This window comes from Ischnura elegans, chromosome 2 (genome assembly GCF_921293095.1).
Source record: "Ischnura elegans chromosome 2, ioIscEleg1.1, whole genome shotgun sequence".
Taxonomy (NCBI): Eukaryota; Metazoa; Arthropoda; class Insecta; order Odonata; family Coenagrionidae; genus Ischnura; species Ischnura elegans.
This window is the reverse complement of record NC_060247.1, coordinates 111,956,721-111,974,054: the sequence shown is the minus strand read 5'-3', so window position 1 is coordinate 111,974,054 and position 17,334 is coordinate 111,956,721. Positions and strand designations below refer to the sequence as shown.

At 38.3% G+C, this 17,334-nt stretch overlaps 1 protein-coding gene across 1 annotated transcript in view; it reads left to right on the top strand.

Moving 5' to 3' along the window:
• Nucleotides 1-17,103, top strand: part of LOC124153236 — a 64,591-nt gene extending 47,488 nt beyond the window's left edge. The window contains exons 14-17 of the mRNA XM_046526335.1: nucleotides 1,610-2,029; nucleotides 3,120-3,298; nucleotides 8,121-8,232; nucleotides 13,515-17,103. Of these exons, the coding sequence (XP_046382291.1) occupies nucleotides 1,610-2,029; nucleotides 3,120-3,298; nucleotides 8,121-8,232; nucleotides 13,515-13,724 (921 nt within the window). The 3' untranslated portion in view covers nucleotides 13,725-17,103. The remainder of the gene's footprint in view (nucleotides 1-1,609; nucleotides 2,030-3,119; nucleotides 3,299-8,120; nucleotides 8,233-13,514) is intronic.
• Nucleotides 17,104-17,334: the final 231 nt, after the last annotated feature.

Below are 17,334 nucleotides of genomic sequence, written 5' to 3'. Positions count from 1 at the left end.
TTTGAGTTTTATGCGCGACCTCATAATTCAATGACATACATCAGGTAACTATGGTAGAAGGGTAAATGAATTTGCCGCTCGCGGTGAATCGTGTGGCGGTCAATTTCTTCACGGCATAAAATTTTGTGATTGCCGGTATAAGTCTGCGAACTACTTTGCAAACCGTCTGGTCAAGTGTGTATTGGAGTTACTCGGAAACTCCCCGTTTACTTTAGGCTGAATCAATATGATATTAATATGAAGGTTTGAACTTGAATTTATCTTAACGTGTCTTAATGTTTAATTGTAACACTGCCTGGATAAAATCAACTTTTTAGTTAAATCAAGCGGACTGGTAATGCATATACTTTACCGCTTTTCAGCTCCAGAAAACATTTTACAGATCCAAAGAATACCATGCAATTCACACTGAGATATGTGTTTTTTCAATTTCTTCGATAATCGAAGTGTAGTTTTCAACTGAAGACATAAAGCTGTTTGATGCTTTCTGGTCATTTGCGGCAGTTTTGAAAAGACTTTATCCTCACTTTCACTATCGCTTCCCTGTGTATTTTTTGTTTGCCACGGCATATTTTTTTCTACCCTGAATATCCTATGTTCATTGAATATACCAGATACTGCTTGACCACAGAGATAGCATAAAAGAGATTTTATTGCATCATATGGTCTTCTTGGTGTTTACACTGGCAATAGATTCGTGGAAATCTCGGTACCGTGGAAAAATCGGGTACCAAGTCTACAACCAAAGGCGGATCTATGGGCGGATCTATAGCCCCCCCTTGAGTATCCAATTTACACTAGATGGTATTATAATGTTCTTCGGGCCCCCACTACTGCTGGTAGATTAACCCCCACGTAGCAGCCCCCCCTTGTCCCTATTCTGGATCCGCCGCTGTCTACAACCCAATATAAATTCTAGTAACGCCCAATTTTTTTGCAAAGTGCTGGAAAAGAAAATCTAGCGACTGTGATTTTGATCGGTACCCTATAATATATTGATTATTGATGAATTAGGGCTCAACAAAAGATAAAGTCTAGTAATACAAATAATAGAGTGTTTGTGGGAAAGTAACTGCCCCCCAACCCCCTACCTTGAATTTATAAACTTCATAATCTTAATAATAATAATAATAATAATAATAATAATGTCGACTTTATTTCACAAGCGAATTTAGGACTAGATAGTCCACTCTTACAATTAACTTGTCTGACAATCACAAACATCCATGCCCTGGATGGTGGTCAAGCCACCCAAGCGGGATTCGAACCCGCGACCTCTAGGTTAGCAGTCGGGGACTTTACCCCGGCGCCACCGAGGCCGGCAATCTTGTGGCTTCGTTCGAGGCGAGCCAAATCCTGACAAATCCATAGCAACCGTCTTGAGTGAGTGAAAGTCTTGTTAAAGCCGTTTTCTGATAAATATCTAAATACCAAGTAGTAACACAGATACCCACTATATCATCAGTAGAGATCAAAAGCGTTTTGCTATCACGTATCCACTCGAAGTGGTCTTATTTTAATTGCTAATTTAGTCATGTTTTTTTTCATTATTTCTCAAAATATACACAATCAAATTTAGTTGACATCAAGATCCTCATCTGTTTTAAAGGTTCTTCTTCTAAGCCACAACGGGTTGTTGGAGTTTCCAAAAGAGGTCGCCCAATGTTTTCCTCAACTTCGGGTGCTGGATCTGTCCTGGAATGAGTTAGAGGCGGTCCCCGGAGTCCTAACCACGCAATCGTCCTCCGGAGCTGGATCTGCCATAGGCCCACTACAGCACCTCAAGGAGCTGTACCTAGATGGGAATCTGATCAAAGTGTTGGGACCAAATGCCTTCGCCGGCGCTCCGTTCCTCCACTTCTTATCGGTATCGGAGACGAAAAGTCTGACCAAAGTCACGGCGGAGGCTTTCGACGGCCTGCTCATGCTCAAAACTCTTCACTTGAGGGAAAACGTTCACCTTTCCAGACTACCTGATGAGGGTTTCCTCCGACAAGTCCGGCAAAACAAGAAATGGACGATCACAGAGGTAGGCATTACGAGTATCGCATGCCTCCCCTTGAGTCAACATTTGTAAACGCATGAATTCAACGAAGAAAATTCTGTCTATCACTGAATGCTTTTCTTAGCCATCACGCTTTACTTTCTGTACAACTTGTTTCCAAGCGTGCCCGAAATCAGAAGGTTTCTATTTACTTATAGACATTCATTTCTCATTGTTATACAAGTAGGATATCGCCGGGTATAGCCTGAGCCTAAATAAATGGAAAGCATACCTACATGAAAGCAAAGTAAATGAACACAAAATACACTTAAAGAACACAATAAAGTACATTATTTCAGATACCATGCAGCTAACAAATAAAATTTTGACCTAAATACTCCAATTTTCAACGCTCCCTAATAAATCACTATGATATTAACCAAGAATCGAGGGTATTCATGGCCCGTTAGAGGCAACAAGAGTTTTCCTTTCCTTATAATTTTCATTAAGTTTATTATTATTTAGTTTAAAAGGAAGAAGACAGATGAATATCTCGCTCTATAAAAGTTGACTGTGTCTTCCTATGTTGGCGTTGTGAATCGGTGCGGTGTTTCACTCGATTTATTTAAAATTGAAGATAAAAATTGTTTATATTTAAAGAATTGCTGAGAAAATGCCAGATATATTTCTTGAGATATAGGTCTTTAAATAAAACACTTCAGTTCCTTAACTTTTAGATCATAGAATTTTTTTCCTCAGGGAATAAATGCATTATTAAATGCAACTAAACAAGATGCGGGCAGTCAGTACGAGAATACTACCAAAATAGAATTTCATACATATGATAAACAGTATTTTACTTATACTTATCAGTGATTCGCTTGTATCCATTTGCCACAATGATATGGTGTAAACAACCAACTATTTTCTGCATTTATCTCCAGCATTATAAAATTGCACTTCTACACCTTGGCTTAGAGGATCCTATAGAGTTCAAGAATACAACCATTTATTGAAATAGAAGCTACACAAAAACATTCTTCACGCTTGAGAGGCACTCAATGTAAATATTGAAACTCCAATAAAAGTTCCATTCCTATCATCGTGAATCTTTAAAAATGTTCTTCTTCAACAGGTGGATTTAAGTTATAACACTTTAGAGAGGATTTCAAAAGATTTTCTGCCATGGCAAGAAGTTAAAGTAGTTGATTTGCAAGGAAACCCTTGGAATTGTAACTGCAGCCTTCAGTGGATGCTGGATGAGCTAACTCCTCATTTACACAAGGAGAATTCAAGTTTTCTATACGACTTAAGGTAAGACATAGGCTTAGTCTGAGTGTACATTCTCACGAAAAAAGCCGTTACTGATATGAGAAATACTGATGCAAATATGATTGTGTAGGACCACCTCAAATTATGGCCTCAAATGAGTTTGAGTTATAATTTTCAGATTTAATCTGAGGTCGTTCTGCCATTTAAAATAAACGAAAGCACACATTTTTGTTATTCCTAAATCTTACCAGCCTCAATACGAACATTGGAATATTTCATACTAGAGTTAATCGTCATCTCATTCATCCATTCCCATACAAAAGAAAAATTGTTCTGGCTGGGGCTTTTCCACAGAGTATGTGGTTCACGTAGAAGTAGCATTCTATAGCGTCAGCATTTTCTTAATTCATTGTCTACGTCCTCACATACATGTCTGCCACTTCCTTCAACCCTACTTTGCCCGCCCATCTCGCTTTCTTCAGCTTTCAAAACACCCAGAGAGGCTTGTCATAATTTGTAACCTTGAATTAATTTTGGGGGAATGATATTAAAATCAGTGAGATTCGCGGATTTTAAGGCGTTGATCAGCCAATCAGCGAGAGGGCTGCAGGCTGTAGTGGATGCTAATATATCGATACCTATGAAAAATCTGATACAATTCCCCAAATTTCAATTAAAGAGTAGAATATAAGAGTTAGGAGAATTAGAGGTTTTAGAGAATTAGAGCAATGTGAATAAACATGAAGTTTTTCTCTCACCATGTTATCAAGACGTGAAAAATAAAACATTTTCATCGTTTCATAAAAAATAATAGAAACTATCAATAGAAAAGAAATTTTCACTACTACGGAATCTAACCATATCCATTCTTGCTATGGCATCCTTAAAAATTACTCATTTTAAAACAAAACGCAACTGCAGACATATACTTCTGACAATATTATCAAAAGATAAGAAAACATTGTTGAGATCATTTTATGTTAATTTGACAGAAGTCTCTGTTTGTTGCACGTCTTCCTTTTCCAAGGCTTCCATTGTTTTCGACGGCGTCGTTTCCCTTGGGGCTTGCTAGACACTTCCATCGCACCACAAAAAGAAATACGCAAAATGAAAGAACGACGATGCGACCTCAAAATCAAGCAGCTAAGAAAACCTATGACCGGCAGCCTGCCGGTGTTGCTGTTGAGGGGAGGGCCTGCGCGCCTCGGAAGGGTGGGCCAGGAGGGGAGGCAAAGAAGTAAAGCGGGGATTACACGTACGAGTCGACTCGTTGGTACTAGCCGACTCGGACGTGTATCATATCAACTTCCGGCCGAGTTCACTATCGATTGCTGTGGTTCTCGATACTCGGACAGGGTAGCCGCCATCCTAGTAGCTATCCGAGGGTTCTCGATTAGATCGAAATAATCGCACTGGTCCGACAGCAGTGGATACCAGTTTAAAAGTGGAGAATTGTTATGGAGGTATGTTATGGAGAGTTTTGATCAAAATTTGACCAGAAGCCACAAGGCCGTTAATTGGACAACAGTTTAGTAATCGAGTTGTTCTTAACGGTGTTAGCTGTCTGGAATTTAGTATTTGAATAGTACATGTGCACTGAGGTTCAGGCGTGCCGACTTACAAAAAATATTGGGGGGGCCCAAACCGGGTATATTGCCCAGGGATATTTTATAAGAAGTGAGTTTTAAGTTTTTTAAGCATTTTAGAAGAGTCATATGATCAGCATTAGAACCCTGATAACTCAAATCTCGATATCCGAACACACCGGGAAAATCGACAAGCCTGACACATTTTTTTCTCACTCCCACAACGAATTTTTGGGGGGGCTCGGGCCCCCTCAGGCCCCATGGAGTTGGCGCCCTTGCTGAGGTTTCCATGTATATTAATTACTCCGTCACTCCTACGAACAGCGATGTTGTATTTCCTCAGCAGTTGTTATACATTGATTGGGCTACCGTATTTTTCCAGCATTTATTTGCACTGTTAGTTAACTGGAGGTGTTACTGTACTTTTCAGCATCAAAAGTAATTGCCCCTGAGACCGTGTATAACATTTGTCCACTTGAGGTAGAGCACAGAATTAGGTGGGATTAATTACTAAACTTGTAGCCAGTAGCATGAGTCCTTCCAGTACTTCGGTTACTCAGTACAAATTTTGTTGGAATGTTATTTCTAAGGTTTGTTTTATCACATTTCTTCTCCAATAATGATATAGTAATGAGAAGATGTACATCTAATTTGATTCATTGATTTATCACGATTTTCCATATCAGGACTAATGAGTACATAATTTCCTCTTCCTCTCCTGAACATCCTTCAGGCTGCTCAACAAAACAAGTCCCAGCGCGACTCTCCTTCGGTTAATAAACATCGCCAAAAACCAATAATAGGTTATATGCTTGTTATAAAAATACCGCCAACGACAAGACTTCACTAGCGATAACGTGCAATCGACAGCACCAGACAGCACTACACGTGTAGACACAACAGCGAATCCAAGTGGAGTCGAAACTCACATTCGATTCAATATAAATCGATCGACTACGAGTTAACTCGTGTGTGTAATCCTCGCTTAAAGGATGACTCGCGGAAGGAGGAAAGGTGTTTAGGATGACTCGAAACGACTGCGCGTTATCGAAAAACTTCGCTGCAAGGTCTCACAATTTCCCAAATTGTAGCTTTGATTTACGACGTGTGGCATACGTGCAGCCTTTGCTTGTAGTTGAAGGATTATATTATGCTTTGGCAGGTTGGATTTTCTTCACGTGATTTTGCGCCGTGGTGATAGTCATTGAAAAAAATCGAAATTCGTGAAATTAAGCGTCAAGTATCTCCTGTAGGAAACCTGGTAAAAGACTCGACTTTGTCTCAAGGCACAGATTTAAGCTTTAAAATATTCTGAGTCGAGAAACCGCTATGTACCTATAATGAGCGAAGTACAAACTGGTTAATAGAAAGGGTCTGCATCGTCTTCCGCGACCGTGCTAGGGCGCCCCCTTAATCCCTGATATTTTTCTTAGACTTTACTTATGTACTTATCTATTAATTGGAAAAATTGTAAGTGATGGCTTCTATAGTTTTGAAGCTGTACAGTGAAGACGTTAACGCACACAAAGAAGAATTTCAATGCGTTGGCTAAAAAGAATTCAATGATAAAATATAGGGAACAAAATCCAAATTAGACTTTTTTGGTTTTCTTACATTTTTATTATAATATTTTTAAGTACACAGCAATCTAGAGCAATTTTTATCCATAAGAGATACCTTAGAAATTTAACTATCTAAAATATCTTGCATTGATTATGCTGTGAATCACGAAGGGAATAAATATCAGGAATAGACGAAGGGAAAAAGGGAATACACGAAGGGAATAAAATGTACAAAAAAACTATTTAAATACTTAATACAACTCAACGCACCAGTGTAGATTCCAACTTGTAATATTTAGATGGAGGGGAACACAGTAACAAGAAAGGAACTGCTTCGTCAACACAGCAATATACTACTCTAGTTTATAATGAAGGGACATATTTAAGATTTAATAAATCCTTGAATTGGAAAAAGTATTACCATTAAGCTGCTTCGTCATGACGATGCAAAAAATCGAATGATTCCATATTGTTCGTAAATAAAAGGCTTTCGTCTTTTGCGACCGAATGAATTTTTTACTTTGAATTGCCGAATAGCTTGCAGCTGAAAAGTTTTATTAATTGGAGCTTATTTTTTCATGTAATGGCTTATTTCCTTCAGATTCTTTATTATTAATTTGATATAATGAGTCCCCGAGAATTGTGTGACAATGAGAGATGACATGTGATTTTAGAGACGATATATTCCTCATTCAAAGCAATAATGTCGATGTATATGTCAATATTTTACTTAAAAACTTATCCTCGGAAAGGGCAATTTATCGGATTTAGTTTGGAGGACTATTAAAATACAAATAATTATAACTTATTACACGGAATTTACTTATGATAACAATATGGGTGACAGCGCTGTACGACCAATTTGTTCTACATCAGTCAGTAGAGAGGTAATTACAGTTTGAAATGATATGATATAACATCATAATTCTAAATTAGACTTCTCAGTCACACTTCTTACTGAATATATATTTCTATATTTCAAACCACTAGGGCGGCCGATTGCATCGTCTGCATTTACGAACAATTTTTAATTTGCGATTCATATGTGTCATTAATCTGCTAATGGCTCACAAAAAATCCAAAATGTAAAAAAATATGCATGACAGCGCTAACCGACCAATATGTTTCGCGTCAGTCAGTAGAGTAGGTAAATATTGTTTTAAAATAGTGGCATGACATGTTAACACACATTTAATTCACAAAAAATTCATCTAATTTACATCATGGCTCCAAAGTTACGACGCGAAGTAGCTATCATAATTTTCTTGTCGAATCAGCATTTATATTCCGTAAATGATTTACTCGTAAGAAAGTATATTTTACTGGACTATGCCTATTTACTAGGAACCTAACACGGTGGTCCAGTGACGTAACTATGGGGAGGATGAGGGGATAGATCCCCCCCTAAAGCCTCAGAGAAGCAAAAAAAAAGTTAAACTATTGTCTAGTTTTCACATATAGGTAATTACTGCATCTGCTTCGAATCAAAGATCATTCATTAATATCATAGCAGTAAGTCTTTTGAGACATTGAGATGATTCACTTTTAAAAACTTTTCCCAGTCTGGAGGGTGGGTGTAAACCTCCCGCAAGGTCCCTCCATCCCAAAGAATATTCCTAGTTACGCCACTGCGGTGGTCGTTTTAGCGCACAGGTATTTTTTATTTTCGTAATTGATCACATAGACCTTGTTAACTAGAAAATCTGTAACTTCCAGGTGTGCAAAGCCTGCTCGACTGAGAGGTCACCGATTTGTCCGATGGATGGGTCATTCTGACGGAGTTTTCTGCGGAAGGTCTTCGCCTCCTTTGGCGCCCAGTCACTACGAGGTAAGATTTATCATCGGCCTATCAAAAATATAGTTTCTAGCATGGAAAATTTAGGCATTTATACCTATAAATTTTAGACTAACTTTACGAAATATCTACTTCTAAGTAATACTGACTTTGAATAATTAAAAAAAACAATTCAAAAGGTCTTCAAATAGTTTTTAAGTTGCGTTTTTATGAGGACTTTCGGGTATATATTAAACTGGTCAATCATTATAATTACCATACTAATACTAATTAAAAGTACAGAGGACAGCTGCAAGTCCAAAATTTTGTTTCCGAAAGTGCCCTGATTTATTAAAATTTGTTCCAAATATTTACCATTATGATATTTTCTCACTTTTACTGATGCGAAGTATCGAAATCATGCGGTGAAATGAGGCTACTGAGCTATAACTTATATTTAAAATGAATTAAAATAGAAGTATTTCCAAGTCAAAAACTAATTTATTTTCTCCGACATGCAATGACCCACAAATCTGCAGCCCAATTACGGATATGATCAGAAATGAAATGGAATTTTTTATCACTTACATGACAATCAATTTCATTAGAATAGGTCCTTTGTTAAAGACAAAGCGTCACTTTGGCTATAAGGGTCAAGTTAAGCCAGTACTAACGCAACGTAACATGCAAAGCAAAACAGTTGAATGATTTATTTTAAGAGGAACAATAAAGTGTGGCTGTTAATTTTAATTCAAAGCTCATCGAAATACAGGTGAGAATGGCTCGTTAAAATTAAATAATGATACAAAATTACAATCATCGATGACTAGAAAGTATATACAAACAGCACTAGTAGTACAAATTATTTAATTCTCCATTCTACCTCAGAGTAGATATTTTTTCCCCAGCAATAGTCCAAAAAAGTGCTAGTTGTCTTGTACTTGTAAAGTGCTAATTTCAACATATCGTCAGTTGGCATCGAGTAACATTTGAACAAATGAAAGTATAAAAACTTATTTTTTTAAACCTGAACTGCCAGTATTTTTTTGTAAAACAATGAAAGCTTCAGTATCTAATTTCCCATATGACGCTATTCTATTTTTACAATGTAAAAATACTAGCAAGTACTCTTAATTTTTCTTGTACTTGTATTCTATTGCCATAGCATTCGAATAGGTTTAAAAATAGATTTCTTGCGGAAAATACAATTTTTGGAGTAAAATAGACAAATACTTTCTCTTGGAAGATGTAATTCAGCCTTCTGTTGAAATGAAAACCCGGGCAAAATTGAATGAATCCATATCGATTGAAAAAAGAAGATTGTTACTAAAATTCATTGTCATCTTTCCCAGTTTCCAACTATATTTAAGCAAAGTGCTTGGAAATGTGATTCATTACATTCAATTTAGTCACAAACGGTAGAAAGAAGGGTGATAGAATGAATTGAAGTACTTCAGAGCCAAGTCATACCGATTCCAAAATCAAATTGATAAGCGTACATCCCTAGAATAACGGGAGGAGAGTCAACATCTTTGTCTGCACGTCGCAATGTTTTCGGCTTATCTATATGCTTGTTGACTCACCGCAAAGAAAGGAGTGATGGTTATCACCGATACGGTCCACATCGTCCACATACGATGGCACCGTCGATGAATCAGTTCAACACTTCTTCGAGAGGTGGCACCATTTGTACCTGCTGGCAGATCCCTCTGAACGCCGCTTACAGCACTACGTACTCCCTCATCGGGTTTCATGCGTGGTGTGTTAACAGCACTACAGAGGACTCTGATCTGCAAACTAATGGAAACGAGCATGAGGTCGATATGAAAAGCCGCTACTTTCGAGAATTTATTAATTGCATTTCGTAACTGCGTCTCTCAGAAATCCTAGGAGTCTTACCGCATTCAAAGGAATAAAATTCCTTACTTGTTATGTGAAGAGTTTAACGACCGTACTTCAACTAGTAAAATTTTAAAAAAGAACACCGAAAGACCAGACTAATGTCAATGACACTATGTTGCTATTTGATGGAACTTGGTCGTTTGACAAATAATATCTTTTGACTCAAATAGTTTACTATTTAAAATTTCATAATGAAATTTTAAAAATTTCTCCATATCATCATCCATAAAAATTTCTCCATATCACTTAGAGAAAATATGGGCGTAAGAAGCGTCCGAAATGCCAAACGCAGCTTAAATTTCAATAAATTCCCAGAAAATTGAAATCGGTTTCCTTTTTTGAAATGATGTCATTTTTCGGGCTCTCCATTGGTGTCATGGAATGCCGTTCCGGCACTGGTTAACATATGGTCAAATAACACTTTTATCAATTTTGCTGCCACAAAATTTCTAATTTATACATTCGTAATTAAAATAACAAAGATTTCAATAAAATGTAAATAATAATTTGTAATGATTGAACAAACAGAGTAATGATTCACTCCTAAAAAAAGTTAAGAGAAGTGCGTTCCGGCACCGCACTAATTTTTCCATGACGTCACTGGGCCTCTCCATCTCAGAAACACATGAAACTATGAACGGGTACAAAATCTATATGAAAAGGACGTAATATTTTAGGTTTTCAACATTGCATGATTATGCGTGCATTTCGAGCTAAAATATCTAAAAAAAACAATTTCTTATTTTTTTCCAGCTCCGCCCAGATTCTGTCGGTTCTAATGCAAGAAAAAAGGATTAACTTAAAAACGTCAGTTAAAAATTCGCTATGTGCGCCACACACATATTCTTTATTACTGTCCATGGTTTCGACAGTTATGACATTTTCAAGGTATACATTCGTAAAATTATATTCCTTTATTACTCGCTAATCAGGACGAACAGAGGCTAGGGATTTTAATTTTACTATTAGCAAGCTTCTCGTATTGTCGGTCACATTTTCCCTTTGTTTGCGAGTCTGCCTTCCTTTTTAAATCTCCCCATGCAAACCCTGTCAAAACAAGAACTAATAACTTTCATTGGCCGTTCCCCCACATTCCTCCTCCTAACCCCACCTCTGTTCATCCTGAATTATAAGTACTTAATAAATGGAATTTTGCGATTGCGTACCTTGAAAATGACATATCTGCCGAAACTATGGTCGGAAATTAATTATTAGTGTGGAACGTGCATAGCGAATCATATTCTTCAAGTCGTGGTTCCACAAAGTGAAGCCGGGAACTTAAGACATTGTTAAAATTTAAGAATACAAATTAGAGTTTTTGTCTCTAATTTTTTTTTAACATTGATGAGTGTAATCTATGATCTCGAAACTGTTGTAAATAACACTCTTGAAGTGATATGCACAAAACCATGGTCCCACCTATGCGATAATAATTATTTAATCATTTCACGCGGGGGGCAAATGTTTCATAATATTCCACCACTGTTAAATCTCTTATATTTTTTAACTACCACGAGAAATGAATCGCGTACCAATCGCGTCCATCGGTCTTGTTTCTAGGACACCTTTACACCTTGTTTGTCCTTTTCAACATTTGACTGTGCCTCAAATATAACAATTCTATCATAAACGGCGTAGTCATCTGTTGAGAAAAGCTAAAACTTATGAGGAATTCATAAAATAGAGGGAAGATTGTTATGTCCATCGAGAATACTGCCATCAGTCCTTGAAAATTGATTTCACGTATGATACGCGATTGGGACTGAGATTTCAGAATTATTTCAAGTTTCAGTCAAGGCCATATTACGTGAAGCTACGTCATATCATATAATTTATTTACCAAAGGTAAATTTGCCACCCATGTACGGGTACAATCAGATTGACGTTTCGACTTGAGAAAATCCAAGACAATTTTATAAAATTTAATTTTTTTGTGTACGGAAAATCGCGGGGACCTGGTATGAAGTAGAACTAAGAATCAAGGAAATCTATAATAAACGTACGTCATACAATTTACGAGGAAAAGAGTATTTACGTATATTTTCATTTATATTGCTTCAAATAATACAGGTGAGAAAATTTCAACAAAATTAAATAATAGCAAATTACGGAAATAGGGTAGTTTCCTTCATCAAAGAATACGAAAGGCATTTATTGTGATTCGTTACCCACCATTAGTGTATTCATAATATACAAATTATTTGTTTATAGAAATCCCAGTTTAGACGAATTTTAATGGTCAATTTTAACCTCATTTGAAAAAGTCCAGATTGACGCCCATCCGATTCCACTCCACGTGACGTCACAGGAACCTAGATGCTATACTTACGAGTGGATACGAGTTTTACATCGTGTGAGATTACCAATGCATGCATGAGGCACAGAGCTCAGGGAAACATCTCTTAATAATCACCTATTAAAATTGCCTATGGTCGGAAAGTTTCCTTCGTTTGATAGGGTATTAATAATCCTTATTTAAGCCAAGCGCTACATGCTAGCATGGTACTCTTCTACCTGCTGGCAGCCTAGATTGTTGCGGCACTCATAGCCTCGCACGGCGGCAGCCGGAAGCAGAATGACGTCACACGATCTTTTCCCAGCATTCATACTTAGCCGTCGCGTTTTCGCGCATTTTAAAATTCTCACTTATCATTTAATCGCGAAAAATAGATATTGTCATTTAGAAATATAAAAGCGAGAAATACGTACTCCAGGAATAATCTTTTGATATAGGCAATAAAAAAATAATAGGGAACCACCCTATTATGGGAGACATGGAAGTTTTATTAGTAGTAGTGGTTTACATCGGCAATCTGTTCCCGCTGTATTCTTAACCCGCTCAAAGATAGTTGAGGAGAAATTGTCTTGGAGCGGGTGGAAACTACGCCACGGACCGGCAGCGGAAATATATCCCACTGTCCATACCTGTGAGTGTCCTTTTTATTTATGTTCTTCAAGTTTATAGTATTTCTAGTGATCATTATTGTACTATATTATTCACATACTATTTAAATTTCAGCTTATTTTTACCAGAACTGTCGAACAGAATGCATTAAACCGTTTAGAGCGTCAAATCCCGTGCCGGTATCTTTTGTATGCATATCAAGGGAATAGAAAACGCAATGAAGCAGAAAAAGAAACATTTTGGTACCTACTATATGCTACTCCGGCCTCAACGCTGATATGAAAATGCAATTCCCTGCCACGATATGGATTCAATGTGTGATTCTCCAGAGAATGTAAAATATCGTTTAGAGCGTCACATGCCGTCGCGATGTCTTTTGCATGGATAGAATATGCAATGCACCGGTAAAGAAAAATTTTGGTACCATATATGCCACTCAAACCTCTACCCTAATACGACGATCCAGTTGGCTGTCGCGACACGTCAAATGGATGCGAACGAGATTTAATTCCTGATTCTCCCGTTGCAGCGCATGGGTTCGACGGACGTGGAAGATGTTCAGATGGGAATGAACACCGGGATGCTTGTGGCGATCGTGGTGCTCGGGGTGGCGCTGGTCGCAGTGTCCGTGGCCGCCATCGTGTTGCAGCGCCGTGTCAAGAAGCGAGAGAGGCAGCTCAAGCAGCGCAAGCCGGTGGCCCGGGTTCCACTCCTGAAGGAGTCCAATCTCGGAAAATGAAGACTCTCTGATCCGATTCGCTTGAAGACTCGCCTCACGATGTGGCGTCTACCGTCATCACTATCAGCCAATAACCGTGGAATTGGTTCGGCTTCGATCACAACCCAATATTCCCACCTGCTAATTATTTTATGCCTATCTATGTACAAATATATATAGATATAAAATAATACTTCAATTATCATGACACAATAAGTATGTGATACATAATTATTAGCAATTAATTAAGTAGCATACAACATCAAAAAAATTGACAATCGAACACTCCAAATCTGCGGAGTCAAAAATTCCTGTTATTTTCTAAATAATTCTAATATATCTGATTTGATTTAACATGAATCATGGTGAAATTTCCAAGACTTCATTCACCTTGACCGGAATGCGAACCAGCATCCCTTGATTTCTGACCGAGTACTTAAAACATTTATGTTATCGAGGCGACAACCCCCTCTGTGGACTTTTTCGGACTTCCGGAACTGACCGTAAATCTCGATCAAGGCGAATGATTTTCCTCTGTGGTATTTCGCACGTAAGAGCGAAGTTGCGCATGAAAAGGATGTGGCCCCTCTGCATTCTAAACTTCCCATTTAAAACTGTTTAAAATTCCCGCTATTTTCTAAATAAACCTCTTATATTTGTTTTGGTTTGAGAAGGCTCAAACTGAAATTTTCAGCGATGACTGCGTTGTGTTCTTTAACTACCAATTAAATTACGATGCATATGAAAAATTGAAATTGAGTAGGGGAGACATAAGCACATGCAAGCTCAAGAACAATGCAACGAAAATTGACTTCATCACGTAGTGAATAAGAAAGTAGTTAGATTCGAAAATTTCATTCCTCGAAATCGACGTTGTAGAAGTATGGACCCTATCGGACCAAATCGTAGGGAATATTATAATCTCTTTTCCATTTCTCTTCAGCATACTTCTAAGGTCACGGATAATGGGGGAGAGCAGGCTTTGTCGGGATGAATGAAGAGCGTGTTTGTGTTCATAGTTTGAGGACAAACAGACGGTAGTGTGTGTGCTCACATGAATGATCAGATATGAATTTTAACTGACCTAGTAGTTGTAGACCTAGTTGACGCAGCTCTCCACTCAATTCTCCTATCTGCTAATCTTTTCACGCGTAAGTATTTCTTCTCTTTCACATCCATCTTTATCTTTTCCATATATTTCATTCGAGGTCTTCTTTTTCCGTTCATGCAATCTACTTGTCCCACGATGATTGTCTTCATCATGCCATCATAACTCAAGATGTGGCGTTTAAGGGTGTTCCGTCTTCTTATTAAGGTTTTCACGAGGCTTCTCTTCTCTCCTACTCTTCCTAAGACTTCCTCATTACATGAATGATGAAATTTTATTATATTAAAAATACCGAAATGTACTACCATAAGAATCGCTTTGGTGCGGTGGCTAGAGTGTTGTCTTCCTGCCCCGTGGGTACGGGTTTGAACTCCGGCGGAAACGGAAATTTTTCTAAGATTGCTCGATTCCTGCTTGAGTGCATTTTGGCGGGCACTTATGTTCAAAACTCCGCCCGTCAAATGGGACGTTACGTCGTGGTCCTCCTGGCGCCTTTCGTTCATTGCAGGCTAATGCCAACGCTATATTTGTCTCCACTTTTCCTTCTCCACCGTCCACTTTTTGCAAAAATGACCTCAAATACTGGTCACACCCTCTAATTTTTTACCCCACCGTTTAAATCTCATCATATTATGCTATTAAAGCTAAGTTATTGACGCACCCTAAGAACACAACTATTTCTTCCAACCAACAGCTTTAAAATCTTTTGACTATCTAATTCAGTATAATAATTTTTTGTTGTAATGCTCCAACGCGTTGAATCCCACCAGTCAAAATGTTTAAGCAGTTTTTTTTGCATTTTATTGAATTGCATGTTTCATCCTGTCGACACTTTAATTTTTATTTATGACTTGATTACAACGTATGCCATATTACAACACGTTTCAATGATCAAGACAAGGCGAATCATTTTTCCTATATGGAATTTCGCACAAAAGAGCAAAGTTGCACATGAAAATGAACTGGCCCTAAAAGTGTGACATTCACATGCCTGTGGCCAAGTCCCGGGTGAGCCCCTCTCTCAACTATCCAAACCAGCCCTCGAGTTGAATCACCGACTGAGTGAGATTGTATTCATCCTCGAACTAGTTATGCATTTTCGCGGCATTTCTCAATTCCGATTGACTCTAGGGCAAAACGGGGTAAATATTTTCTCTCCCTGCTCCAAAGGAACATTCTTTGTTGTTGAATAAAAAATAACCCCTGTCGGATAGATTGCGGATCTTCAAGTGAATCGTTCAATGATCTGAATGAATTAATCTTCAAATAAATCGTTCGTTGAGCAGAATGATTGGATGTTCATATGTATAGTTTATTGAGCTGAATGATTGGATCTTGAAATTAATCGTTTATTCGTTCATCCATTGCTCATGGTAACAACCATGAGGGCCGTATTCCAGAACCTGATCAATTTTGAGTCTTCACTCTACCTCGGGGGTTCAAATCTCGGACACAAGTAGAGTTTGACTTATGAGTTCTCTTTTAGAAACCAACTTCGACCCGACTAGCATGGGCCAAGGTATTTGTGGCTGCGTTCAGCCCTAAAATTTACAAAATACAACATTTATTTAAGCTCTTGACAAACATAGGCTCATGCTCATCAAAAACTAACAATACGAGTGCTAAGTAAATTTCATTTAAAAAAATGAGATTCGACGGCGGCGTGCATCTTGGAATTGGTTTCTCAATTTGAGGTGGGAATCAACTTATCAAGTGGTGAGTGCAGTATGAGCAAGTGTTAGGACTCAAGAGAGGTCTAGTAATACCAACGTTAGAACCGAATAGAGTGGGACCTAAGATCAAAACTTGAATAACGTTGTGGAAAACGGCCCTCACACCAAGGAAATGAACAGTTCATGAGGAAGTGAGCCTTTTACGTGAGGCGCTACTTGCGCCCCGTGGGCGGTCACTTATTGAACTTCCGAACAATTCCCGTTAGTTGGTTAAAACTATGACGTCATCCGAAACTGAGCCCAAATTCGGATATACAGAATAACCCCCTCAGAACTTCGGTCTCTCCACTAACACACTCGTTGATCCCGGAGGTTGGTTGGGATAGGTGAGGGTAGCGCTCACCTCAAACTTAGCCGAGGGCGTGTGAAAACACGCTTTAAGGGTTGGTGGGTCAGTTCCTTTCCTTGCAACGCCTTGAACTTCGCGGATTGTGCGTGTGCGAAGATTAACACCCTAGATTAGCAACCGGTGCTTCCTAGAACAGCAGTCAAGCGACCTACCCATTGGGCCACCACAGACTTTTCCTCGGGGAAAATTATCCTAGCCGAAAATTCCCTATGCCCGGAAAGCCAAAAGGTCCATAGTTTGATCCCAAATCTTGGAAAATTTTCCAATGAAAATGAATGTGAATTTCTTCGCCTCTAACAGCGCCAAAGATGAAAAATTCGTCTTCGTGATCAACAATCCTAAGATCCCATCAAACAGATCATTCAGAAGTTCACCTGAGGATGAAGAGCAAGTCCTTAGAAACATCGGGAGGCATGCAGCCAATCACTGGGTGGAGAACGT